The sequence below is a fragment of the Doryrhamphus excisus genome, linkage group LG14, assembly GCF_037039965.1.
Source record: "Doryrhamphus excisus strain RoL-2023G ecotype Guam linkage group LG14, RoL_Dexc_Guam_v1.1, whole genome shotgun sequence".
Lineage (NCBI taxonomy): Eukaryota > Metazoa > Chordata > Actinopteri > Syngnathiformes > Syngnathidae > Doryrhamphus > Doryrhamphus excisus.
In genome coordinates, this window is record NC_136370.1 from 3534941 (window position 1) to 3561107 (window position 26167).

Consider the following 26167-nt stretch of genomic DNA (forward strand, 5'->3'; position numbering starts at 1 on the left):
GGGCAGCTCCTCCCATAATGAAGTTATTGAGCAGTGCTGGAGGTCCATGTTTACAGGGCAAGCCTGCTTTCACTCTCCACTCGGCGGACAGCGACGAGTGCTCTCATTCTCCTCACACAATCTCTCAGCACCACTGACACGGGACAAGCCGAGGAGGGGAGGAAGTGGCACCCCCAGTCATCCCTCCATCGGTACCCGCCTTGACGGCCTAGGAGCTGGTCTTCGCTGCAGACGCCACCGCTGCCGCCATCATGTGCGACTGCTTCCACCTGGCCTTCCCTAACTGGCACGCCGCCCCTTCTGGGACAGGTGAACATCAGTTCCTTTAATCCCTTTAATCACTGTCTGTCTGTCTGACTTTCTGTGAGCTGAGCAACTCACTCACTCAGCAGTTGTTATGCAGCAGGAGCGGTGTGTGTGTGTGTGTGTGTGTGCGTGCGTCTGATGTGCGCGGTGCTGATGCTGACCTGCAGTGAGCGTTGGGTGTGTCGTCTGCAGAGATGTCATCATCTTAAACGCTGCTGGCGAGCTTGCCATCCTGCTGCTGCTGCACAGAAGCACTTCCTGTGGTGGCCCGACACCATCAGGACAGTAAAGACTGTGGCAGGAGACAAAAAGATGATGTCATGCTTAAAGCTGCAGACCAAATGTGACATAGAATAAAAGAGCTGCCACCTGTAACATCACTTGTCAAACACTCGGGCATACTGAATTAAGAGACACATTCTTTGCAATGCATTCTTTGTGCCGCAGTGTTCTGCCTTCCTCCTGATGCATCATGTTATTATTTTCCTCTTAGGGCTATTAAATGCATTGTTCGAGTGAGTCGTATGGGGTGAATTCTTCTAGCCTTTATTCTAAAAGCACATCACATGTGCTAGCATGATCAAGCCGAGGTCAAAGTCTGTTCCGTCTGTTTCTGTCAGCAATGGTTCCTGATTCCTGGCTGTATATTCATTATCAGTCTGCATAAATATTGATTTTACGTTTCAAGTTGAAATTGGTTTGATTCATTTGGCATTATCCAACAAAGTCGAGTGTTTCTGAGCTATTTTGCTTTTAAATGAAACTTTAAAAAGGTCATTTTATTTACTCACTCACTCACTTTATTGCCAAAAAGAACTGATTTGTTTTTCCCAGTAGATAAAAAATCCAAATTACAAATCAATACATTTGAATCTAAAATGTTAGTTAGTTGAAGCTAGACTGGCAGATATTTCGGTAAGAACACAGTTCACTTCTCGGGTGATACTGTAAATAATGTGAAAACATCTCTGAGAAGATGCAGAGATGTTGGTGTTGCTCTAGGAGCTGCAGGACATTCAAGGTCATAGAGAAAGAGTGAAGAATTTGGATTTCTGCTTGGAAGTGAGCCAGACGCCTGTTGTGTTTTGTCCTGTTCTCTACTGTTGTGCAGACGGGCAGGGATCTGCATTTAAACATTTTTTACCCTTGTCCATCACAGTGCCTTTAATTCACATTTTGACTGACATCAACATCTGTCTCAGATGTCTCAAAAGCTGAGAAAAGCTGTTGCTCTCAGTAGAGGTTCAGACATCCGGTAAAGTCCAATGGTCCTGATGTGGATCAGGACCAGGCAGCACACCCTTATACACACCGACTGCATATTTCTTCACAAAGTTTAATGACCCATTTAACTAATCCTGCTAACTAACAAATCAACAGGGATGAAGGCATATTATCATTAGTGATATTTTATATATCATTTATATAAATGTTGATTTTCTTTCACCAGATTCTTTTAAAGCAATTTGAACTTTTGTCACCATAATTGGCTCAAATTACAAGTTGAGTTTATGTTCATGCAGTATATTTTCATCATGAAATAAAGGCAGATGAAGATATGAAATTTGAGGATTCTAGTATGTCACTTAATTTCTCTCCAGGTGATGAATATACCGAAAGATTTAGCGGTCGCAGGTTCAAACCATGCAGAAAATCAAATTATTTCTTGGCTTATACTTTATTTTAATTTTGATACAAACAATTTGCCTGCAGTGAAAGAAGCTTGTGTCCAACACCAAGAAGAATCCAACTCCAAGAGCACAAATAATGAGCTGTACGACTTTTGATTAGTTTAGCTTGTAAAAGAAATGGAGACAGCTCATACGATCACACAGGAAACTATATAACAAACACTTCATGTTTCGTTTTGGCAAGACATTATAATTGCAATCAGTTGCAACACAAATGTGGACATCGCGGTGTTATGCTTGCAAAGATAAGGCGAAGTGGTCAGTGCACTTTAGCAGCAAGGGAGGAGCCACACCCATGTGCAGTGCTGCAGTCACAGCCTACAAGGAATCATGCAGCAGCTACTGTTCCTGTGGCTATACTTGCTTCTGCCAAATGCTTCTGTGCAGCATGTATCACATATTCATACAGCAGAGTCAAAAATACCTATATTTAGACAATTAAGCAGTGAAAGCTGCCTTAAATTACAAATATTTGAGAAAGGAGTTCCTTGTGTGTGTAACGCCGTGTCTGAGGCAGTGAACAAGAGGCATACGTACATCATGCAGTCAACTAAAGTCATGTAAAGCTGACTGCACACAGTGACGCCATGAACTAACACTTCATTAGTGGTGTGTACTTGACAGACGCCGTGATGGCTTTAGCCTTGAGACTCCCCTCTGTCTTTAATCCATCCCGATGTGCTAAGATCCGCTTCATGACAATATCCTGGAACATCAGTCTTCATAAGTTGAAGCAGCAGAGTGCATCAAATATAGTAGTTTTTCCTCTCAGGTATATTAATAGCTTACATCTATAGAAGGCCTTTTGCAAACACAAATAGCAACAATATTAAATAATCAGATTAAAGTGATTTTAGTAGCAACGATCAGCAGTGAATAAAGAACAACTATGTCACTCAGTTGGGTGTTGACTTACCATCCGAATTTGCATCAACACCAAATCCCCCTGAGATACACTATTATTATACTGTATATGATTAATATTAAATTATTTTCTGAGAAATAAGGACAGAACATGAAAAAATATCTTATCAATCAATGTTTACAAAAACAGGGAAAAAAATGGATGGAAAAAGTTTTTACATAATCACACTAACTAACAAACGTTTGACTTGACATACCACCTTACTATTCTTTTGGGCTCATCAAAGTACGACAAAGTGACACGTGCACACAGGTGAGTGTATAAAATGAAAGTGTCCCGCCTTCTTTGTCCACTGAACACTTGAGTGGCTTCGTCAGTAACAAGACAGCAGCTGTATTTAAAAGTGCTTTGGACAACTACTTGTTAGCACCTCTGTTTAGTTGTAGGACTTGAACAAGGAACATCAGCAGGTAGGTGAGCTGCTTGGCTGCATGCTTTGGCGGCTGTGGAGTGTGTGTTCCGAGAAGGGGCAACATTAGTCCGACAAGGAATACTATGGCAGAGAAAATATCAAAATTGGCAGATTGGGACAGACAGGTGAAACACAAACTCAAGCCATTTCCAGCATTTTCTGTGGGAAATGATGAGAGCGTTGGCATTCCTGAAGTTGCTCAACAGATTTATTTGTGGAATTGATAGAGACATTGACCATCACTGAATTCCTGCTGTAGAAGTTGTTAGAAAATGTAATTCAGCACCTTCACTGCAAAAGAGTTTGGTTTTGTGCAATCCCACTGTTTCAGCGGTGCCATCAATTTTAAAGTGCGATACAGTAATCTCTCGTTTACCACGGTTGATTGGTTCCTGACATGGCTGCAATAAGTGAATTCCTGTTAAATCCCTTACTAATAAATGGAATATTCTCCTGGTGCAAGCATAGAAACCCTGTTTACCTGTTACTGAATGGAATTAACTTGCAGTATGAATATAGTCTCTGTAAACTGAATGTGGGTCGTATTTTTTTTCTAATTACCAAATGGATGTCATTTGGTGTATTTTTTTACCTCACAGTCTGCCACTAATTGCAGCCTAATGTACTTAAAATAGCGTTCTGAGCTACTCGCATTAATGTTAATACTGTGGGCGGATCTCACAATATTGGTTTGGTAGGACAGTGTCTTTTGCGTAATCCTGCAAATGAATACAGTGGATGCTGGTTGACTTCTAAGTTGTTCTACTTTCAAATAATAGGAAATAATGTACAGTAGAATCTTGGTTAGTGAATCCCGACAATGACCTCCCCAGTACTGGTTTTTATTTGGTTAGCATGCTAATGGCTGCTAACCAAACTACAGTGACATTGTTATTCACATTGATGTTTTCATTGTTATGCCGAAGAACTACTTTACTGGCGTAGTGCCACACCACACCGGCTAGGTACTAGCGGGCTAGCGACTAGCTTCACCACATACTTTCCCACAGGGCGTCAGCAAACATAAAGCTATATATTAGAGCTGATGCCACTAAAGCTGTTTGCGTTTATGAGTTTGGAAAAGCTAACACTAGGTGTAGTGTTTTTTCTATGTTGCTATGTGAAATCAATGTGCCCAGGAAGAAAATTCTGGGAATGCTTAAACGACCAAAGTATGGCAAAATAGTATAATATAGTATTGTATTGCATGACATCATGAGCGTGCTTGTTGCTACATGGCTACAGCATAAATATAAATCGATAAAATGCTGTTGGAGCTAATTATGTGCATTACTGAGCTGCCGCTTTTATCTGTTTTTATATATTTTGAATGCACAGAAAAGAGAAAGGCTTGCCTTCATGTCTCACATAAGGATTGTGGATGATGGGCCAATTTCTAGAAAAAGTACACTTTTCCTTTAAGCAATTAGCTGCTCACTGAGTTGACGAAGATGGTTCAGGGCTACTGATGCTAACAACAACATACCAAATCCAATTGTAGTCCTATTCTCTTTTTGGCAACATTGAATGGCTGAGAGTCTGCATGCGTCTCCTCTGTATGAATCAATACTGAGTATCACTTAACAGAACATGGAGGGGATAGGATTCCTGGAGGAATTATTGCCAGTAAGAACTCTACTCTGGCTTATCATTAGCCTCTGCATCTCACAGGTTGTAACGTTTACTGGGTAGATGAGACACAACAATTGCAATTAAATAAATAAACACGGTATGTAGCATATAAGTGAAGTTTGTATTTATGTTGTGTTTCTGCCCACAGGAGCAGGTCGCAGGCTGAGAGGCCCCGAACTCCCCTCAGAGGACCATTCGGTGAGTCTTTTGGACTTAAAGAGTCAGACATGTTTGTTTGGAAGGCCTAAGACAAACATTCATAATCAAAATAATGATCCCCTGCAATTCCTAAAAATGCCTGAAGATGTTTTTTTAATCATGAGCATGAACTGATGAAGCCTATTCAGATGAGAGGCGAAATGCCTTCTGAGACAACCTTGCGGTCGATTCAATGCCATGCAATCCCTGATAGTAATGTGAGCTTTAACTGGATGAAAATGAACCATTCAATGTGAATTGCAGATTTTAGGAAGGCACAATGTAATATCTGTAGACTAGTTTGTTGACTAGTCCTGGAAAAACACCAACAATGGGACAAAGACAGAGAAAAGTCACAGCTGTGGTTGGCGCAGAAAAGTGTCATTCTCACACATTCTGTCATCCAGATCTTTGTAAATTCACTACAGTGGAAAAAAACAGTTAAAGACCAACTGTGCTGCCTACCTGCTGTCCATGTAGGTATGTGACGAGCCAACTCATTTCACTGAGGGAGAAAGACCACGCCCTCAAGGATCGTCCCCAGTTGAAGAACATGCAGAAACTGAGAAATACAGTGGCAGTGACAAGGAGGTAAAGAGCATTGTAATATACAACTGGAAAGTGGCCAGCAGCTCATATAAATGACTGACAATTGGTAATTTTCCAAGAGGACTCCAGCTCAGCAACAGTATTTTTGTTTCAGTGTGAGCATGAGCAACATCACAAGAGAGGGAGAGGAAAGAAGGCTAAAAAGTCAGGTTTTGGGTGTGGATTTGACCGCCGCTCAACACCAAAGATGAGCAAACTGAAGGTGAAACAATTCTTCTTTTTCTTCATCTGATTCTAAAGTGCATCAGGTGAGGGCTGCTGTCAATCAGATAATATTTAATGACTACATGTTGGTGTTTGGACAGGAAGCCTACAGCCCGGAGTCGGGGGTTATAGTGAAAACAGCTCAAGATGGTTGTGCAGAAGGTCTTGTCTATGGTGGAGGAGGGAAAGAGGGAATCTTTATCAAAGAAGTAGTACCAGAGTCACCTGCCTCAAAAAGTCTACAATTGAAAGAAGGTACGTGATCACTTAAATGTATGCTGTATTCATCTTGCATATATATTTTTTTCTGTTAACCTTTACACAGCATTCCTTGTACACTTTCTTGATATGCAGGTGATCAGATTCTCAGTGCCACCGTGTATTTTGACAACGTGTCATATCAGGACGCCATTGAGATTATGGAGCATGCTCAAGCTTACAAAATGAAGCTGTGCTTAAAACGCAAACCAGACATCACAGAGACTGAACCCATCGCTGAATGTGACATCATCCCTGTAACTATTTTATCTTCAGACTTTGTGATGTCTTTTAATGAGGCAAATCTAACATTTCACATTTCTATTCCTCATCAGGAGAATGAAACCTTCACTCCAGAGATGAGAGAGCATGGGAAAACCAAGAGGCGAGGTGATGCACGCATTTCTTGGCCAAAGTTTCCTTCCTTAGGGAGAGGACGAAAATCACGGTTTGCAAGGTCTCACAGTTCCTCAGAAGCCGACGAGCAGAGAAAGTTGGAGTTGAGTCCCACAACAAGTGACACAGAGTCCCCTATAAAATCTCAGGATGCCCTTAAAGGCAAGAAACGGCATAAAATGAAGCTTCCAAGTCTGACAAAGAGAGGCCGCATTAGTTCATCAGAAGAACAGGACACAGATGCACCAACAACCGTGACCGAAATTCATCAAACACAAGAAGCTGTGGAACTGGTCTCACCTGAGAGCCTTCAAAGCCCCTCAGATGGAAGGCTTGAAATCCATGGTGCAGAGGAGTTGACTCTGTTACAACATTCTGACTCAAGAATGTCTAAACCACAAACCATTCAACACAAGGTGGAGCTCATCAGTATTGACAGCACTTTGAAAACAACAGATCTATCTGTAGCCTTGGCAGGCCAAGAAAGTCCCTCTGCACAATTGTCTCCGGGTGGTAAGAAGAAAAAGAAAGAAAGGTCAGAATTAAAAATTAAAATGTTGGGAAAGGACAAATCCCAGAAGAAGGAGACAAAAGCAAAATCACCCAAAAGGCTAAAAACACTTGGTGCAAGTTTAGAAATACCAGGTCAAGGCATTGTTATGGGGAATTCGCCAGATCAAACGACCAATACTCAAATAATTACTAGTGAGAGGATTGAAGAAACATCCCCACTCAAAGACAAAGGAAAAACAAAAAAAAGAACTGGCCTTCCTAAGCGTGAAGACATTGAAATTCCTGGAATGGAAGCCGTGTCTATAAAGACCAAAGCCAAAGGACGCTATGAAGAGACACCAGAAACAGTCCAACTATCAATCGATGTTGACAGAGTGAAAGAGGCTGTTTCAAAGTTGCCTGGATATAAACTGCCAAAGGTTGATATGTGTGGAGTACGTATCCCTGAAGAAATCACTGTCATAGATGCAAATGCACAAAGAATATCAGTAAAAACACCCACAAAAGTTAACGACAGCAAAACAAAACAGGGGGTAACTATCAGTCAGCTGGAGGTAACTGCCTCTACAGAAATAGCCACAACTTCATACAAACAACCAAAGATGAAACTGGATGATTTAACAGGAGAAGAGGTTCTACGTGTGACCAAAGTGGACCAAGGTGATACACTGATAAATGTCAAACAAGCAACCCAAGAGCGTGAACTTGATGACTCAAAAGAGTCTGATAAGAAATCAATGACTGCAAAGATAGTTTTGCCAACCATTGGGTTTTCAAAGTCTGACTTTAGAATCCCTGAAATTGGTATGTATTTGCCAAAAGCAAATATTTCTGGACAAAATGGTGACGAGGTTAAAGGAGAAAGAACTATATTCCTACAAGAAAACACATTGAAAACGGAACTAAGTGAAGATGACATACTGAGTGGAGGGATCACAGCAGGTGCAAAAATGCAAGAAGCTGATACTACTGTTGTGGCAGTTACAAGTGAACTTGGAGGTATCGGTGAGAGAATTGAATACATTGATTTGGTTGATTCACCAGTCGAGAAGGACCTTGAAGGAAAAGGAAGTCCATTTCAAATGCCCAAATTTGAAATAGCTTTGCCAAAAATTAGAGGCCCTGAAATTGATTTGGGTTTCTCAAAGACAGGAGTCAAATCACCTGATCCAAATTCAACATACCTGAATTTTCCAGAGGAGCAGCCCTTTGTTGGTATTGCAGGGTTGCCCACAGATACTGAAAAGGAAATAAAAGGAAGGAAATTTAAATTGCCAAATCTTGACTTCACAGTTCCTGAAATCACTGGGCCACAAATCAATGTTGGCTTTTTCAAAAAAGATGTTGCAGTGAAAAATACGGGTTCTAAATTTGTGGAGTTAAGTCGAGAAAAAGCACATGCATTACCACCACTGCAAGATAAAAAACCTGAAATGTTACAGACTAATTTAGGTGTTAGACAAGAAGGGAAAGGAGAGATTTCAACATTGGATGTAAAAGGACCAGATATTAATTCATGCTTAGTTAAGGAATGCAAACCGCCGGACATTGACATACGTTTATCAAAGAAAGAAGGAGAGATCACATGCCCAGCCGCTGAAGTTCAACTTGGTGCTGTGGAAATGAAACTACCATCAGCTAAAGTGGACATTGAGGCTCCTAAAATCCAAGTTAAACCAGGTGATATTGAAGGATCGCCATCCAAATTTAAACTGCCAACAGTGAAATTACCCAAAATCACATTTGCAAAACAAAGCAGCAAAGATTCCGATGTTGATGTCCCAGATGTTGATGTTTCTATTCCAGAAGGAAGTTTGGAAATCACCCAACCACAAGGGGAGTTTCACCCACCGGAAGTTGATGTGAAAATAGGTGTCCAGGAGAGTAAGTTTAAAATGCCAAAGTTCGGAATCTCCATGCCAAAAATAAAAGGGCCAGACATTGATATAAGTTTATCAAAGAAAGATGGAGAGATCACAGTCCCAGAAGCTGAAGATGAACTCGGTCATGTGGAAATGAAAATGCCATCAGCTGAATTGGAAATTGAGGCTCCTAAAATCGAAGTTGAACCATGTGATATTGAAGGATCGCCATCCAAATTTAAACTGCCAACGGTGAAATTACCAAAAGTCTCATTTGCAAAACAAAGAAGCAAAGATTCTGATGTTAATATTTCCATTCCAGAAGGAAGTTTGGAAATAACTCAACCACAAGCGGAGTTTCACCCACCAGAGGTTGACCAAGAGAGCAAGTTTAAAATGCCAAAGTTCGGAATCTCCATATCAAAAATAAAAGTACCAGACATTGATATGAGTTTATCAAAGAAAGAAGGAGAGATCACTGTCCCAGAAGCTGAAGTTGAACTCGGCCATGTGGAAAAGAAACTCCCATCAGTGAAAGTGGAAATTGAGGCTCCTAAAATCGAAGTTAAACCAGGTGATGTGGAAGGATCACCATCCAGATTTAAACTGCCAACAGTGAAATTACCAAAATTTTCATTTGCAAAACAGAGCAGCAAAGACTCGGATGTTGATGTCCCAGATGTTGATGTTTCCATTCCAGAAGGAAATTTGGAAATCATTCAACCACAAAGGGAGTTTCACCCACCAGAGGTTGATGTGAAAATAGCTGACAAGGAGAGCATGTTTAAAATGCCAAAGTTTGAAATCTCCATGCCAAAAATAAAAGGACCAGACGACATAAGTTCATCAAAGAAAAATGGAGAGATCACAGTCCCAGAAATTGAAGTTGAAGTCGGTGATGTTGAAATGCAACTACCATCAGCTAAAGTGGAAATTGAGGCTCCTAAAATCGCAGTTAAACCAGGTGATGTCGAAGGATCCCCATCCAAGTTTAAACTGCCAACAGTGAAATTATCGAAATTCACATTTGTAAAACAAAGCAGCAAAAATTCCGATGTTGATGTCCCAGACGTTGATGTTTCTATTCCAGAAGGAAGTTTGGAAATCACGCAACCAAAAGTGGAGTTTCACCCACCGGAAGTTGATTTGAAAATAGGTGACCAGGAGAGTGAGTTTAAAATGCCAAAGTTCGGAATCTCCATGCCAAAAATAAAAGGGCCAGACATTGATATAAATTTATCAAAGAAAGATAGAGAGATCACAGTCCCAGAAGCTGAAGTTGAACTCGGTCATGTGGAAATGAAAATGCCATCAGCTGAAGTGGAAATTGAGGCTCCTAAAATCGAAGTTGAACCATGTGCTATTGAAGGATCGCCATCCAAATTTAAACTGCCAATGGTGAAATTACCAAAATTCTCATTTGCAAAACAAAGCAGCAAAGATTCTGATGTTGATGTGTCCATTCCAGAAGGAAGCTTGGAAATAACTCAACCACAAGCGGAGATTCACCCACCAGAGGTTGATGTGAAAATAGGTGACCAGCAGAGCAAGTTTAAAATGCCAAATTTTGGAATCTCCATGCCAAAAATAAAAGGGCCAGACATTGATATAAGTTTATCAAAGAAAGATGGAGAGATCACAGTCCCAGACGCTGAAGTTGAAGTCGGTGATGGTGAAATGAAACTACCATCAGCTAAAGTGGAAATTGAGGCTCCTAAAATCGCAGTTAAACCAGGTGATGTCGAAGGATCCCCATCCAGATTTAAACTGCCAACAGTGAAATTACCAAAATTTTCATTTGCAAAAAAGAGCAGCAAAGACTCGGATGTTGATGTCCCAGATGTTGATGTTTCCATTCCAGAAGGAAGTTTGGAAATCACTCAACCACAAGCGGAGTTTCACCCACCAGAGGTTGATGTGAAAATAGGTGACCAGGAGAGCAAGTTTAAAATGCCAAAGTTCGGAATCTCCATGCCAAAAATAAAAGGGCCAGACATTGATATAAGTTTATCAAAGAAAGATGGAGAGATCAGAGTCCCAGAAGCTGAGGTTGAACTCGGTCATGTGGAAATGAAAATGCATTCAGCTGAAGTGGAAATTGAGGCTCCTAAAATTGAAGTTAAACCAGGTGATGTTGAAGGATCGTCATCGAAATTTAAACTGCCAACGGTGAAATTACCAAAATTCTCATTTGCAAAACAAAGCAGCAAAGATTCTGATGTTCATGTTTCCATTCCAGAAGGAAGTTTGGAAATAACTCAACCACAAGCGGAGTTTCACCCACCAGAGGTTGATGTGAAAATAGGTGACCAAGAGAGCAAGTTTAAAATGCCAAAGTTCGGAATCTCCATGCAAAAAATAAAAGGACCAGACATTGATATAAGTTCATCAAAGAAAGATGGAGAGATCACAGTCCCAGAAATTGAAGTTGAAGTCGGTGATGTTGAAATGCAACTACCATCAGGTAATGTGGAAATTGAGGCTCCTAAAATCGCAGTTAAACCAGGTGATGTCGAAGGATCCCCATCCAAGTTTAAACTGCCAACAGTGAAATTACCCAAATTCACATTTGCAAAACAAAGCAGCAAAGATTCCCATGTTGATGTCCCAGACGTTGATGTTTCTATTCCAGAAGGAAGTTTGGAAGTCACCCAACCCCAAGTGGAGTTTCACCCACCGGAAGTTGATTTGAAAATAGGTGACCAGGAGAGCAAGTTTAAAATGCCAACGTTCGGAATCTCCATGCCAAAAATAAAAGGACCAGACATTGATATAAGTTCATCAAAGAAAGATGGAGAGATCACAGTTGATGTCCCAGATGTTGATGTTTCCATTTCAGAAGCAAGTTTGGAAATCACTCAACCACAAGCGGAGTTTCACCCACCAGAGGTTGATGTGAAAATAGGTGACCAGGAGAGCAAGTTTAAGTTGCCAAAGTTCGGAATCTCCATGCCAAAAATAAAGGGGCCCGGCCTTGATATAAGTTCATCGAAGAAAAATGGAGAGATCACAGTCCAAGAAGCTAAAGTTGAACTCGGTCATGTGGAACTGAAAATGCCATCAGCTGAAGTTGAAATTGAGGCTCCTAAAATGGAAGTTAAACCAGGTGATGTTGAAGGATCGCCATCCAAATTTAAACTGCCAACAGTGAAATTACCAAAATTCACATTTGCAAAACAAAGCAGCAAAGATTCTGATGTTGATGTTTCCATTCCAGAAGCAAGTTTGGAAATCACCCAACCACAAGCGGAGTTTCACCCACCAGAGGTTGATGTGAAAATAGGTGACCAGCAGAGCAAGTTTAAAATGTCAAAGTTCGGAATCTCCATGCCAAAAATAAAAGGGCCAGACATTGATATAAGTTTATCAAAGAAAGATGGAGAGATCAGGGTCCCAGAAGCTGAAGATGAACTCAGTGATGTTGAAATGAAACCACCATCTGCTGAAGTTGAAATTGAGGCTCCTAAAATTGAAGTTAAACAAGGTGATGTTGAAGGATCGCCATCCAAATTTAAACTGCCAACGGTGAAATTACCAAAATTTTCATTTGTAAAACAAAGCAGCAAAGACTCTGATGTTGATGTCCCAGATGTTGGTGTTTCCATTCCAGAAGGAAGTTTGGAAATCACTCAACCACAAGCGGAGTTACACCCACCAGAGGTTGATGTGAAAATAGGTGACCAAGAGAGCAAGTTTAAAATGCCAAAGTTCGGAATCTCCATGCCGAAAACAAAAGGGCCAGACATTGATATAAGTTTATCAAAGAAAGACGGAGAGATCAGAGTCCCGGAAGCTGCAGTTCAACTCGGTGATGTTGAAATTAAAATGCCATCAGCCAAAGTGGAAATTGAGGCTCCTAAAGTCGAAGTTACACCAGGTGATGTTGAAGGATCACCATCCAAATTTAAACTGCCAACAGTGAAATTACCAAAATTCACATTTGCAAAGCAGAGCAGCAAAGAGTCGGATGTTGAAGTCCCAGATGTTGGTGTTTCCATTCCAGAAGGAGGTTTGGAAATCACTCAACCACAAGCGGAGTTTCACCCACCAGAGGTTGATGTAAAAATAGGTGACCAGGAGAGCAAGTTTAAAATGCCAAAGTTCGGAATCTCCATGCCAAAAATAAAAGGGCCAGACATTGATATAAGTTTATCAAAGAAAGATGGAGAGATCAGAGTCCCAGAAGCTGAAGTTGAACTCGGCCATGTGGAAATTAAAATGCCATCAGCTGAAGTGGAAATTGAGGCTCCTAAAATTGAAGTTAAACCAGGTGATGTTGAAGGGTCGCCATCCAAATTTAAACTGCCAACAGTGAAATTACCAAAATTCACATTTGCCACACAAACCAGCAAAGATTCTGATGTTGATGTTTCCATTCCAGAAGGAAGCTTTGAAATAACTCAACCACAAGCGGAGATTCACCCACCAGAGGTTGATGTGAAAATAGGTGACCAAGAGAGCAAGTTTAAAATGCCAAATTTTGGAATCTCCATGCCAAAAATAAAAGGGCCAGACATTGATATAGGTTTATCAAAAAAAGATGGAGAGATCAGAGTCCCAGAAGCTGAAGTTGAACTCGGTGATGCTGAAATGAAACTGCCATCAGCAAAAGTGGAAATTGAGGCTCCTAAAGTCAAAGTTAAACCAGGTGATGTTGAAGGATCGCCATCCAAATTTAAACTGCCAACAGTGAAATTACCAAAATTCACATTTGCAAAACAAAGCAGCAAAGATTCTGATGTTGATGTCCCAGGTGTTGATTTTTCCATTCCAGAAGCAAGTTTGGAAATCACTCAACCACAAGCGGAGTTTCACCCACTAGAGGTTGATGTGAAAATAGGTGACCAGGAGAGCAAGTTTAAAATGCCAAAGTTCGGAATCTCCATGCCAAAAATAAAAGGGCCAGACATTGATATAAGTTTATCAAAGAAAGATGGAGAGATCAGAGTACCAGAAGCTGAAGTTGAACTCTGTGATGTTGAAATGAAACTACCACCAGCTAATGTGGAAATTGAGGCTCCTAAAATCGAAGTTAAACCAGGTGATGTTGAAGGATCGCCATCGAAATTTAAACTGCCAACGGTGAAATTACCAAAATTCTCATTTGCAAAACAAAGCAGCAAAGATTCTGATGTTGATGTCCCAGATGTTGATGTTTCCATTCCAGAAGGAAGTTTGGAAATAACTCAACCACAAGCGAAGATTCACCCACCAGAGGTTGATGTGAAAATAGGTGACCAGCAGAGCAAGTTTAAAATGCCAAATTTTGGAATCTCCATGCCAAAAATAAAAGGGCCAGACATTGATATAAGTTTATCAAAGAAAGATGGAGAGATCACAGTCCCAGATGCTGAAGTTGAAGTCGGTGATGTTGAAATGAAACTACCATCAGCTAAAGTGGAAATTGAGGCTCCTAAAATCGAAGTTAAACCAGGTGATGTTGAAGGATCGCCATCGAAATTTAAACTGCCAACAGTGAAATTACCAAAATTCACATTTGCAAAACAAAGCAGCAAAGATTCTGATGTTGATGTCCCAGATGTTGATGTTTCCATTCCAGAAGCAAGTTTGGAAATCACTCAACCACAAGCGGAGTTTCACCCACCAGAGGTTGATGTGAAAATAGGTTACCAGGAGAGCAAGTTTAAAATGCCAAAGTTTGGAATCTCCATGCCAAAAATAAAGGGGCCCGACCTTGATATAAGTTTATCAAAGAAAGAAGGAGAGATCACAGTCCCAGAAGCTGAAGTTGAACTCGGTCATGTGGAAATGAAAATGCCATCAGCTGAAGTTGAAATTGAGGCTCCTAAAATGGAAGTTAAACCAGGTGATGTTGAAGGATCACCATCCAAATTTAAACTGCCAACAGTGAAATTATCAAAATTCACATTTGCAAAGCAGAGCAGCAAAGATTCTGATGTCGATGTTTCCATTCCAGAAGGAGGTTTGGAAATCACTCAACCACAAGCGGAGTTTCACCCACTAGAGGTTGATGTGAAAATAGGTGACCAGGAGAGCAAGTTTAAAATGCCAAAGTTCGGAATCTCCATGCCAAAAATAAAAGGGCCAGACATTGATATAAGTTTATCAAAGAAAGATGGAGAGATCAGAGTACCAGAAGCTGAAGTTGAACTCTGTGATGTTGAAATGAAACTACCATCAGCTAATGTGGAAATTGAGGCTCCTAAAATCGAAGTTAAACCAGGTGATGTTGAAGGATCGCCATCGAAATTTAAACTGCCAACGGTGAAATTACCAAAATTCTCATTTGCAAAACAAAGCAGCAAAGATTCTGATGTTGATGTCCCAGATGTTGATGTTTCCATTCCAGAAGGAAGTTTGGAAATAACTCAACCACAAGCGAAGATTCACCCACCAGAGGTTGATGTGAAAATAGGTGACCAGCAGAGTAAGTTTAAAATGCCAAATTTTGGAATCTCCATGCCAAAAATAAAAGGGCCAGACATTGATATAAGTTTATCAAAGAAAGACGGAGAGATCACAGTCCCAGATGCTGAAGTTGAAGTCGGTGATGTTGAAATGAAACTACCATCAGCTAAAGTGGAAATTGAGGCTCCTAAAATCGAAGTTAAACCAGGTGATGTTGAAGGATCGCCATCGAAATTTAAACTGCCAACAGTGAAATTACCAAAATTCACATTTGCAAAACAAAGCAGCAAAGATTCTGATGTTGATGTCCCAGATGTTGATGTTTCCATTCCAGAAGCAAGTTTGGAAATCACTCAACCACAAGCGGAGTTTCACCCACCAGAGGTTGATGTGAAAATAGGTTACCAGGAGAGCAAGTTTAAAATGCCAAAGTTTGGAATCTCCATGCCAAAAATAAAGGGGCCCGACCTTGATATAAGTTTATCAAAGAAAGACGGAGAGATCAGAGTACCAGAAGCTGAAGTTGAACTCCGTGATGTTGAAATGAAACTACCATCAGCTAAAGTGGAAATTGAGGCTCCTAAAATCGAAGTTAAACCAGGTGATGTTGAAGGATCGCCATCCAAATTTAAACTGCCAACAGTGAAATTACCAAAATTCACATTTGCAAAACAAAGAGGCAAAGATTCTGATGTTGATGTCCCAGATGTCGATGTTTCCATTCCAGAAGCAAGTTTGGAAATCACTCAACCACAAGCGGAGTTTCACCCACCAGAGGTTGATGTGAAAATAGGTGACCAGGAGAGCAAGTTTAAAATGCCAAAGTTTGGAATCTCCATGCCAAAAATAAAGGGGCCCGACCTTGATATAAGTTTATCAAAGAAAGAAGGAGAGGTCACAGTCCCAGAAGCTGAAGTTGAACTCGGTCATGTGGAAATGAAAATGCCATCAGCTGAAGTTGAAATTGAGGCTCCTAAAATGGAAGTTAAACCAGGTGATGTTGAAGGATCACCATCCAAATTTAAACTGCCAACAGTGAAATTACCAAAATTCACATTTGCAAAACAAAGCAGCAAAGATTCTGATGTTGATGTCCCAGATGTTGATGTTTCCATTCCAGAAGGAAGTTTGGAAATAACTCAACCACAAGCGAAGATTCACCCACCAGAGGTTGATGTGAAAATAGGTGACCAGCAGAGCAAGTTTAAAATGCCAAATTTCGGAATCTCCATGCCAAAAATAAAAGGGCCAGACATTGATGTAAGTTTATCAAAGAAAGATGGAGAGATCACAGTCCCAGATGCTGAAGTTGAAGTCGGTGATGTTGAAATGAAACTACCATCAGCTAAAGTGGAAATTGAGGCTCCTAAAATCGAAGTTAAACCAGGTGATGTTGAAGGATCGCCATCGAAATTTAAACTGCCAACAGTGAAATTACCAAAATTCACATTTGCAAAACAAAGCAGCAAAGATTCTGATGTTGATGTCCCAGATGTTGATGTTTCCATTCCAGAAGCAAGTTTGGAAATCACTCAACCACAAGCGGAGTTTCACCCACCAGAGGTTGATGTGAAAATAGGTTACCAGGAGAGCAAGTTTAAAATGCCAAAGTTTGGAATCTCCATGCCAAAAATAAAGGGGCCCGACCTTGATATAAGTTTATCAAAGAAAGAAGGAGAGATCACAGTCCCAGAAGCTGAAGTTGAACTCGGTCATGTGGAAATGAAAATGCCATCAGCTGAAGTTGAAATTGAGGCTCCTAAAATGGAAGTTAAACCAGGTGATGTTGAAGGATCACCATCCAAATTTAAACTGCCAACAGTGAAATTATCAAAATTCACATTTGCAAAGCAGAGCAGCAAAGATTCTGATGTCGATGTTTCCATTCCAGAAGGAGGTTTGGAAATCACTCAACCACAAGCGGAGTTTCACCCACTAGAGGTTGATGTGAAAATAGGTGACCAGGAGAGCAAGTTTAAAATGCCAAAGTTCGGAATCTCCATGCCAAAAATAAAAGGGCCAGACATTGATATAAGTTTATCAAAGAAAGATGGAGAGATCAGAGTACCAGAAGCTGAAGTTGAACTCTGTGATGTTGAAATGAAACTACCATCAGCTAATGTGGAAATTGAGGCTCCTAAAATCGAAGTTAAACCAGGTGATGTTGAAGGATCGCCATCGAAATTTAAACTGCCAACGGTGAAATTACCAAAATTCTCATTTGCAAAACAAAGCAGCAAAGATTCTGATGTTGATGTCCCAGATGTTGATGTTTCCATTCCAGAAGGAAGTTTGGAAATAACTCAACCACAAGCGAAGATTCACCCACCAGAGGTTGATGTGAAAATAGGTGACCAGCAGAGCAAGTTTAAAATGCCAAATTTTGGAATCTCCATGCCAAAAATAAAAGGGCCAGACATTGATATAAGTTTATCAAAGAAAGACGGAGAGATCACAGTCCCAGATGCTGAAGTTGAAGTCGGTGATGTTGAAATGAAACTACCATCAGCTAAAGTGGAAATTGAGGCTCCTAAAATCGAAGTTAAACCAGGTGATGTTGAAGGATCGCCATCCAAATTTAAACTGCCAACAGTGAAATTACCAAAATTCACATTTGCAAAACAAAGCAGCAAAGATTCTGATGTTGATGTCCCAGATGTTGATGTTTCCATTCCAGAAGGAAGTTTGGAAATAACTCAACCACAAGCGAAGATTCACCCACCAGAGGTTGATGTGAAAATAGGTGACCAGCAGAGCAAGTTTAAAATGCCAAATTTTGGAATCTCCATGCCAAAAATAAAAGGGCCAGACATTGATATAAGTTTATCAAAGAAAGATGGAGAGATCAGAGTCCCAGAAGCTGAAGTTGAACTCCGTGATGTTGAAATGAAACTACCATCAGCTAAAGCTGAAATTGAGGCTCCTAAAATCGAAGTTAAACCAGGTGATGTTGAAGGATCGCCATCGAAATTTAAACTGCCAACAGTGAAATTACCAAAATTCACATTTGCAAAGCAGAGCAGCAAAGATTCTGATGTCGATGTTTCCATTCCAGAAGGAGTTTTGGAAATCACTCAACCACAAGCGGAGTTTCACCCACCAGAGGTTGATGTGAAAATAGGTGACCAGGAGAGCAAGTTTAAAATGCCAAAGTTCGGAATCTCCATGCCAAAAATAAAAGGGCCAGACATTGATATAAGTTTATCAAAGAAAGATGGAGAGATCAGAGTCCCAGAAGCTGAAGTTGAACTCCGTGATGTTGAAATGATACTAACGTCAGCTGAAGTGGAAATTGAGGCTCCTAAAATTGAAGTTAAACCAGGTGATGTTGAAGGATCGCGATCCAAATTTAAACTGCCAACAGTGAAATTACCAAAATTCACATTTGCAAAACAAAGCAGCAAAGATTCTGATGTTGATGTCCAAGATGTTGATTTTTCCATTCCAGAAGCAAGTTTGGAAATCACTCAACCACAAGCGGAGTTTCACGCACCAGAGGTTGATGTGAAAATAGGTGACCAGGAGAGCAAGTTTAAAATGCCAAAGTTCGGAATCTCCATGCCAAAAATAAAAGGGCCAGACATTGATATAAGTTTATCAAAGAAAGATGGAGAGATCAGAGTACCAGAAGCTGAAGTTGAACTCCGTGATGTTGAAATGAAACTACCATCAGCTAAAGCTGAAATTGAGGCTCCTAAAATCGAAGTTAAACCAGGTGATGTTGAAGGATCGCCATCGAAATTCAAACTGCCAACAGTGAAATTACCAAAATTCACATTTGCAAAGCAGAGCAGCAAAGATTCTGATGTCGATGTTTCCATTCCAGAAGGAGGTTTGGAAATCACTCAACCACAAGCGGAGTTTCACCCACCAGAGGTTGATGTGAAAATATGTGACCAAGACAGCAAGTTTAAAATGCCAAAGTTCGGAATCTCCATGCCAAAAATAAAAGGGCCAGACATTGATATAAGTTTATCAAAGAAAGATGGAGAGATCAGAGTACCAGAAGCTGAAGTTGAACTCCGTGATGTTGAAATGAAACTACCATCAGCTAAAGTGGAAATTGAGGCGCCTAAAATCGAAGTTAAACCAGGTGATGTTGAAGGATCGCCATCGAAATTTAAACTGCCAACAGTGAAATTACCAAAATTCTCATTTGCAAAACAAAGCAGCAAAGATTCTGATGTTGATGTCCAAGATGTTGATGTTTCCATTCCAGAAGGAAGTTTGGAAATCACCCAACCACAAGTGGAGTTGCACCCACCAGAGGTTGATGTGAAAATAGGTGACCAGGAGAGCAAGTTTAAAATGCCAAGGTTTGGAATCTCCATGCCAAAAATAAAAGGGCCAAACATTGATATAAGTTTATTAAAGAAAGATGGAGAGATCACAGTCCCAGAAGCTGAAGTTGGTGATGTTGAAATGAAAATGCCATCAGCTAAAGTGGAAATTGAGGCACCTAAAATTGAAGTTAAACCAGGTGATGTTGAAGGATCGCCATCCAAATTGAAACTGCAAACAGTGAAATTACCAAAATTCACATTTGCAAAACAAAGCAGCAAAGATTCTGATGTTGATGTCCAAGATGTTGATTTTTCCATTCCAGAAGCAAGTTTGGAAATCACTCAACCACAAGCGGAGTTTCACGCACCAGAGGTTGATGTGAAAATAGGTGACCAGGAGAGCAAGTTTAAAATGCCAAAGTTCGGAATCTCCATGCCAAAAATAAAAGGGCCAGACATTGATATAAGTTTATCAAAGAAAGATGGAGAGATCAGAGTACCAGAAGCTGAAGTTGAACTCTGTGATGTTGAAATGAAACTACCATCAGCTAAAGCTGAAATTGAGGCTCCTAAAATCGGAGTTAAACCAGGTGATGTTGAAGGATCGCCATCGAAATTTAAACTGCCAACAGTGAAATTACCAAAATTCACATTTGCAAAGCAGAGCAGCAAAGATTCTGATGTCGATGTTTCCATTCCAGGAGGAGGTTTGGAAATCACTCAACCACAAGCGGAGTTTCACCCACCAGAGGTTGATGTGAAAATATGTGACCAAGAGAGCAAGTTTAAAATGCCAAAGTTCGGAATCTCCATGCCAAAAATAAAAGGGCCAGACATTGATATAAGTTTATCAAAGAAAGATGGAGAGATCAGAGTACCAGAAGCTGAAGTTGAACTCCGTGATGTTGAAATGAAACTACCATCAGCTAAAGTGGAAATTGAGGCTCCTAAAATCGAAGTTAAACCAGGTGATGTTGAAGGATCGCCATCGAAATTTAAACTGCCAACAGTGAAATTACCAAAATTCTCATTTGCAAAACAAAGCAGCAAAGATTCTGATGTTGATGTCCAAGATGTTGATGTTTCCATTCCAGAAGGAAGTTTGGAAATCACCCAACCACAAGTGGAGTTGCACCCACCAGAGGTTGATGTGAAAATAGGTGACCAGGAGAGCAAGTTTAAAATGCCAAGGTTTGGAATCTCCATGCCAAAAATAAAAGGGCCACACATTGATATAAGTTTATTAAAGAAAGATGGAGAGATCACAGTCCCAGAAGCTGAAGTTGGTGATGTTGAAATGAAAATGCCATCAGCTAAAGTGGAAATTGAGGCACCTAAAATTGAAGTTAAACCAGGTGATGTTGAAGGATCGCCATCCAAATTGAAACTGCAAACAGTGAAATTACCAAAATTCACATTTGCAAAACAAAGCAGCAAAGATTCTGATGTTGATGTTTCCATTCCAGAAATTGATTTGAGTGTACCAAAGAAAGATGCAGAGGTCTCCACACCGGAAGTTGATGTTTCTTTTACAGAAGGAAATTTGGAGTCCAAGCTACCACAGGTGGAGCTCCAACAAGCAGAATTGAATGCTGGGCTATTGGATGCATTAAAAGCCACAGTATCAGATTCTGAAATTCCCACGGCTGAGCCTGATGATGTTGGCCAGAGCTCTCCGAATAAATACAAACTGTCAATGTTTAAAATGCCAAAGCTGGCTTTTTCAAGACCAAGACCAGAAGACGAATTTGTTTCCATTGACACAGCTGACAAAGACAATCGACTAGAAATGAAAGTTGAACTGAATGGGGACAATACATCACCACAAGCCACTCCAACACCACTTAGTGATATCCTAAAGAAATTTGAAGTTGAATTTGATGTTGCAAAAACAGAAAAATTGGAAGAACAACGAGTTGCATCAAAGGAAGTTCAAGACAAAGATAAACCCAAAGGAAAGGAGGACAAAAGCACCAAGCAACAAGCAACCAAAAGTCCGGAAAGGACAGGATGGTTTAGGTTTCCGACATTTGGGCTCTCCTCACCTTCAGAACCTGACAAAATTCTCCCAAAAGAAGACCTGAAGGATCGAAAAAGCCCAGTTGGGGAGAAAATGAGCCTCTCCTATTCTGTCCAGCCATCAGATGACTTTGCTGAGATTAGCTCAACGATGACAAGTGAGCATGTTGTCTTGTCCTCATCTTCTCCAACCAAGGTAACAGTCAAATATTCTGATCCCAAATTATCTCCTGATGTCGGAGAGATGCACGATAACCTCATAGCTTCCACCACACGATCCGAGCTGATCACAATTGAGCCAAACTTACCTGAGAAAATCACTATCCTGTCATCTGAGGTCTCATCTTCATCTGAGGAAACACAAAGACTGGCATCTGGAAAAATTCACGTCTTTACGTCAAGTATACAAGCATCCCCGGAAGCCCACCATACCAAGCTTCTGTCCACAGTCAAAACATCAGGGGAGGCCAGCCAAGCTTCTTCTTGGACTGTTGAGAGTTCTCAGAGTAGCAGAACATTTTCACAAAAACGAATAATCCGTGAAACCTCGCACCAAAGCAAAGAGACAGTCGTTTTTACGCAACAAATCACAAAAACATTTGATCCTGCTGAGCTCTTCACTGATGAAACAGCTTCATCCATCCAGCGACTCAGAGACTCAGTCCACTCTGAAAAAATGAGATTTTTTGACGGCGCCGAGAAATGAAATACATTCATGAGAAGTGCAAGTGTAGAGCTACGTATATAAACCTCATAGGTCACAGTCAAAAAGACTAAGACAGAACAGTTTGCATTTGTAGTGTGGAGAAAATGTGTCAATGTTCCATTGAGAGCAGGTATTAACTTTAACTCTGGCTGCATGTATTTTGTCTAGAAAAAGAAGGAGTAATATAAGTAATGTTGACAAAGAAAATGTGATGAGCTCTGTGTTAATACAAGCTGTGTACGTATCTAATTGTCTTATGACAGTGCCTCCCCAAATATGCTTACATGTGATACAGAAAACTTCAAACGTTCACTTAACGCAGTTGTGCTCAAACATTATGGGGTGTTAACAATGGTGCAAAATCTGACAAAATAGTAAAAATGAATGTTTATGATAATTTCACAAAGAAGACCATAGAGACTACAATAGTACAGTGTATGGCATCAAAAAATGTGTGTATGTTTGTGTATCCGCTGAGGTAATCTTGTTGCTGCAGTTCAATGGTAAAGGAAACAATAGTAAAGAACAGCTATGATGGCAAAAGTGTACTACTGTAACTATATTTTTTATTAATAGATTTGCTTAAAGCCTAATTTGCTACAGTAAATATACATATATAAATATATATCAGCAGTGCATTCTCATTCAGTGTGAATGAATGAATGCTGTCTGTGTAAATAGCTTTTAATGACTTCTGGAGCATCACTACATCATTTGTATCCAGACTAGTCTGTGTGCTTTAACGCCAAATGTTTGCAAGACATGCACAATAAAGACAGATTATTACAAGCCAACAAATGTGTGACGTTGATGATTTACCATCCGTTGTTGAATACCTGGTCAGGGCTGGAGTCATGTTCTTCTACAGCAAACTCTTACCAGCATGTCTAATTATGCACCTGGAAGAGAAAATTGGCTTCTTCAAAGTGTTCCTACAAAGTTTGAAGCACACAGTCGTCCATAATGTCTTACTAAGGTGAAGAACTCAAACCCAGGGAGAACTAGTTCAGTTACTAATTTGTTAATTCATTAAAGTAGAGGTGTATCAGCTTGGCGGTTATACTGCATTTACACCCTAGAGGGAGACACAACTCACCTTATATGTTTTACAACCGCTGAAATTCTCTTGAGATAGTACAAGCGGCAAGAAAAACGTTTTAACAATTTGGATTATAATATTTACAACACGCTAGCTATCCTAGCCATCTTTTAATGCTAGCTAGCACTCATGTACAGTCAGAAAGCTCATGTGTAAAGGTCGAACTTCTCTGGCCAACTTCAACTTTATTTAACATCTAGAGTCTATTGTAGATAGATAGACAGAGACTCTTTAGTGTGTGACTTTTGGGGGCTTAGACTAAGACATTTACCTTCTCGACGATGCGGCTCGCTTTTGTTTGCAAATTTTAAATCGTCATACGCCTCCATATCGCGCCTGATCATGTGTTGCCTTCAGGTGTTCCTCGTAAAGGCCATACTCGTAAATTACTGTCATCTATGCGAGATTGCTTCCTAATTTCCTGTCTTAAACAATGTTACAATGAATGCTTTTGACCGATACTGACCCAAAAATGTGTAACGTTAATCTAAGGATGATCGGGTCGATTCAAGTACCGCTGACGTTCCGAGGACACTAAAAGTCACCGCTGCGCCGCCACAGCGCATGCTCGTACTACATGGATGCCAAGCGGCAACTTGAGTGCCGCCTGTCGCCCACGAGAGCCAACATTCTCTTCATCAGCACCAGTGCGATGAAGACAGTCCTGTTCTGACATTCTGGATCAACCTGCATACAGGTACGGAGCTTCTATTTCTTCATCTTTGTTAACAAAACATATTGAAACCTTTGTGGTCGCATTTAATCCGCCAAAGTTCCACACAGCTGAGTGTTCAAAGTTTACCTTTGATAAGAAGTTGGAGATTTGGGCTTAAATCTGTGTAATTTAGCAGAAACTGTGATTCATTATATTGTGTAGATCAAAATGTACTGCATCTTTTAACAGTGAGAATGGGCTACCTGTTGTGTGCCATGCAGAATAAGATCTATAATTCATTGTCGCAAATGAGGAACATTTCTGTGATGCAAATACAGAAGAGGAAATCACACTGAAGTCCACTGCAGTTTTGTAGAACTGTATTTGAGGCTGTGAAAGAGTGAAAAGGTGCTCTCCATGGCCAGGGGGGATATTGTGACACTGAATTGTATGCAGTCCTCTTTAACTGAATACCAAGGTGGACAATGAGGACTGGAACCGTCTTAATTTGTATGAAAAAGGTACTAATGCAGTAGTGAAGATGTATTTAGTGTATTTAGCTTGTATGCATTTGTATTTGTGATAATTTGATACACAGTTGTGGTATGAATGTGTCAAACATGGCTCTTGGGGCTTGAACCATGGTCTACCCAATGAGAGTCCAGAGCGTGAGGCATTGAGCTAAAAGTCAGAGCTGTCAACAAGCTGTCCAGTTTGGTCCTTTTTTTCGATCTACGCAACTCTCATGGTGTTTACCTTTATTTTTGTTGCACTCACCCGCCGACACTTTACCGGACGTGGTCTGCCGGGTCACGACGCTAATGTAACCCATGTATGCAGTCCAGCATGATTACCAACTTACTGGCGGACATCCGTTACATGTGCACACAGGCGATGTACTGTGTCATGGAGTTCTGTATGAAAGGCTCTGGTGGCTGAATGCTGGATTGACTGTTATGACTATGATTCACCTATTTGGCAGTAGGTTGCGGATTCAATGCCATTCAATAACGATAATGGTGGCCAATAAAACATCTACTAGTGAAATACTAAAGCAAAACATCAAATTGTCATGCTGGTGATTTTGAACATAATTATAAGGCGAATCTTGTGTAGCAAACAAGTAAAGATATATGGCTTACGGGATGAATATATGATACCCTTTACATAAAAAAGCGTGACTGAAGCCTCATGATTGGCATTGGAATTTTAATTCCTGCATCTGTGACGGTTCACTGAAACCAGATCAGATTGGAATCACATGCGGACCACCACAGGCCTCTGGGTCCACACCTCCACAGACTTTCTGTCCAAAGAACCAGCCCAAGTGAGCACTCTACCCATCCGGAGGAACAATCCTAGCCAGTGATAAGGAATAAAGCTCATATTGTCTGCCGGGACGCCTCTGGGAAAGGCAGAGGCAATCCCAGGTTCCACAGGTTCCGCACAGAAGCCTCCCGAACAGAGAGGCCTCCACGTCTTGACAGCAATAATTGCCGCATAACGCCACACATGAATGCCCCTGAAATCAGCTGTGGGCCTTGTGCGCTCAGGCAAAGTACTCCGCTCACATAATCAGAGGCATGAAATCTCATCTTTTTGTACCCATGGCAACAGTGGCAGCCCATTTACTGTCTGATTGTATGAAACATGCTCTTTCACTCAACTTGTCACGTTACGTGCCCACTTGGAAAAGAGCTGCTGGCGAGTGGCCAGCCCAGAGTCCTCCACTCTTTCCAGGTGGACATACACGGAGATGAAGGACGTTAGCGAGCGCATCTCCATGGTAATGGAGTTGACAAAGCGAGCTGTTGATTGTCGCTCGGCTGTTGCTGAGCATGCAACCGATGCCAAATGGCCAACAGCTGCTGACTGTGCTCACAGAAAAAGGATGTTTGAATTTTGGAGTATCGGGGAAGCTCCACTTTGTGCCTCTCCGAGCGCCACAAGTAAACCTACAAAGATAAGACAACTAAGGAAATAAAAAACACAGAAGGTAATTTAAAGAC

At 40.7% G+C, this 26167-nt stretch overlaps 2 protein-coding genes and 1 long non-coding RNA gene across 4 annotated transcripts in view; 2 read left to right on the plus strand and 1 right to left on the minus strand.

The window, feature by feature from the left end:
- LOC131131814 (uncharacterized) lies at positions 1 to 23372 on the plus strand. Its single transcript, XM_078795877.1, has 9 exons — positions 1 to 309; positions 5115 to 5164; positions 5645 to 5755; positions 5868 to 5975; positions 6079 to 6232; positions 6332 to 6492; positions 6571 to 9655; positions 9878 to 12289; positions 13076 to 23372. The coding sequence occupies exons 1-9, from the start codon at positions 252 to 254 to the stop codon at positions 22402 to 22404; spliced, it is 15468 nt and encodes a 5155-aa protein (XP_078652003.1). The 5' UTR covers positions 1 to 251; the 3' UTR covers positions 22405 to 23372.
- On the minus strand, positions 21582 to 24019 carry LOC144901663 (uncharacterized). Its single transcript, XR_013629706.1, has 3 exons — positions 23775 to 24019; positions 23224 to 23303; positions 21582 to 22366 (listed from the first exon to the last, which is right to left on the minus strand). It is a non-coding gene; the product is annotated as an uncharacterized LOC144901663 (long non-coding RNA).
- The window catches only part of LOC144901662 (LBH domain-containing protein 2-like), a 7264-nt gene continuing 4941 nt past the window's right edge, over positions 23845 to 26167 (plus strand). The window contains exon 1 of one of the 2 annotated variants that reach the window (XM_078795875.1): positions 23845 to 24200. The gene's annotated coding sequence lies outside the window, so the exon portion shown is untranslated. The remainder of the gene's footprint in view (positions 24201 to 26167) is intronic. The other variant, XM_078795874.1, reaches the window with a different exon arrangement.

Excerpts from the sequence above, each read along its gene's own strand:
- LOC131131814 (XM_078795877.1), top strand. The coding sequence starts at position 252 with ATGTGCGACTGCTTCCACCTGGCCTTCCCTAACTGGCACGCCGCCCCT. Across the intron at positions 5,165-5,644 it reads TCCCCTCAGAGGACCATTCG|GTATGTGACGAGCCAACTCA; the intron begins GTGAGTCTTTTG and ends CTGTCCATGTAG. Across the intron at positions 5,756-5,867 it reads ACAGTGGCAGTGACAAGGAG|TGTGAGCATGAGCAACATCA; the intron begins GTAAAGAGCATT and ends TTTTTGTTTCAG.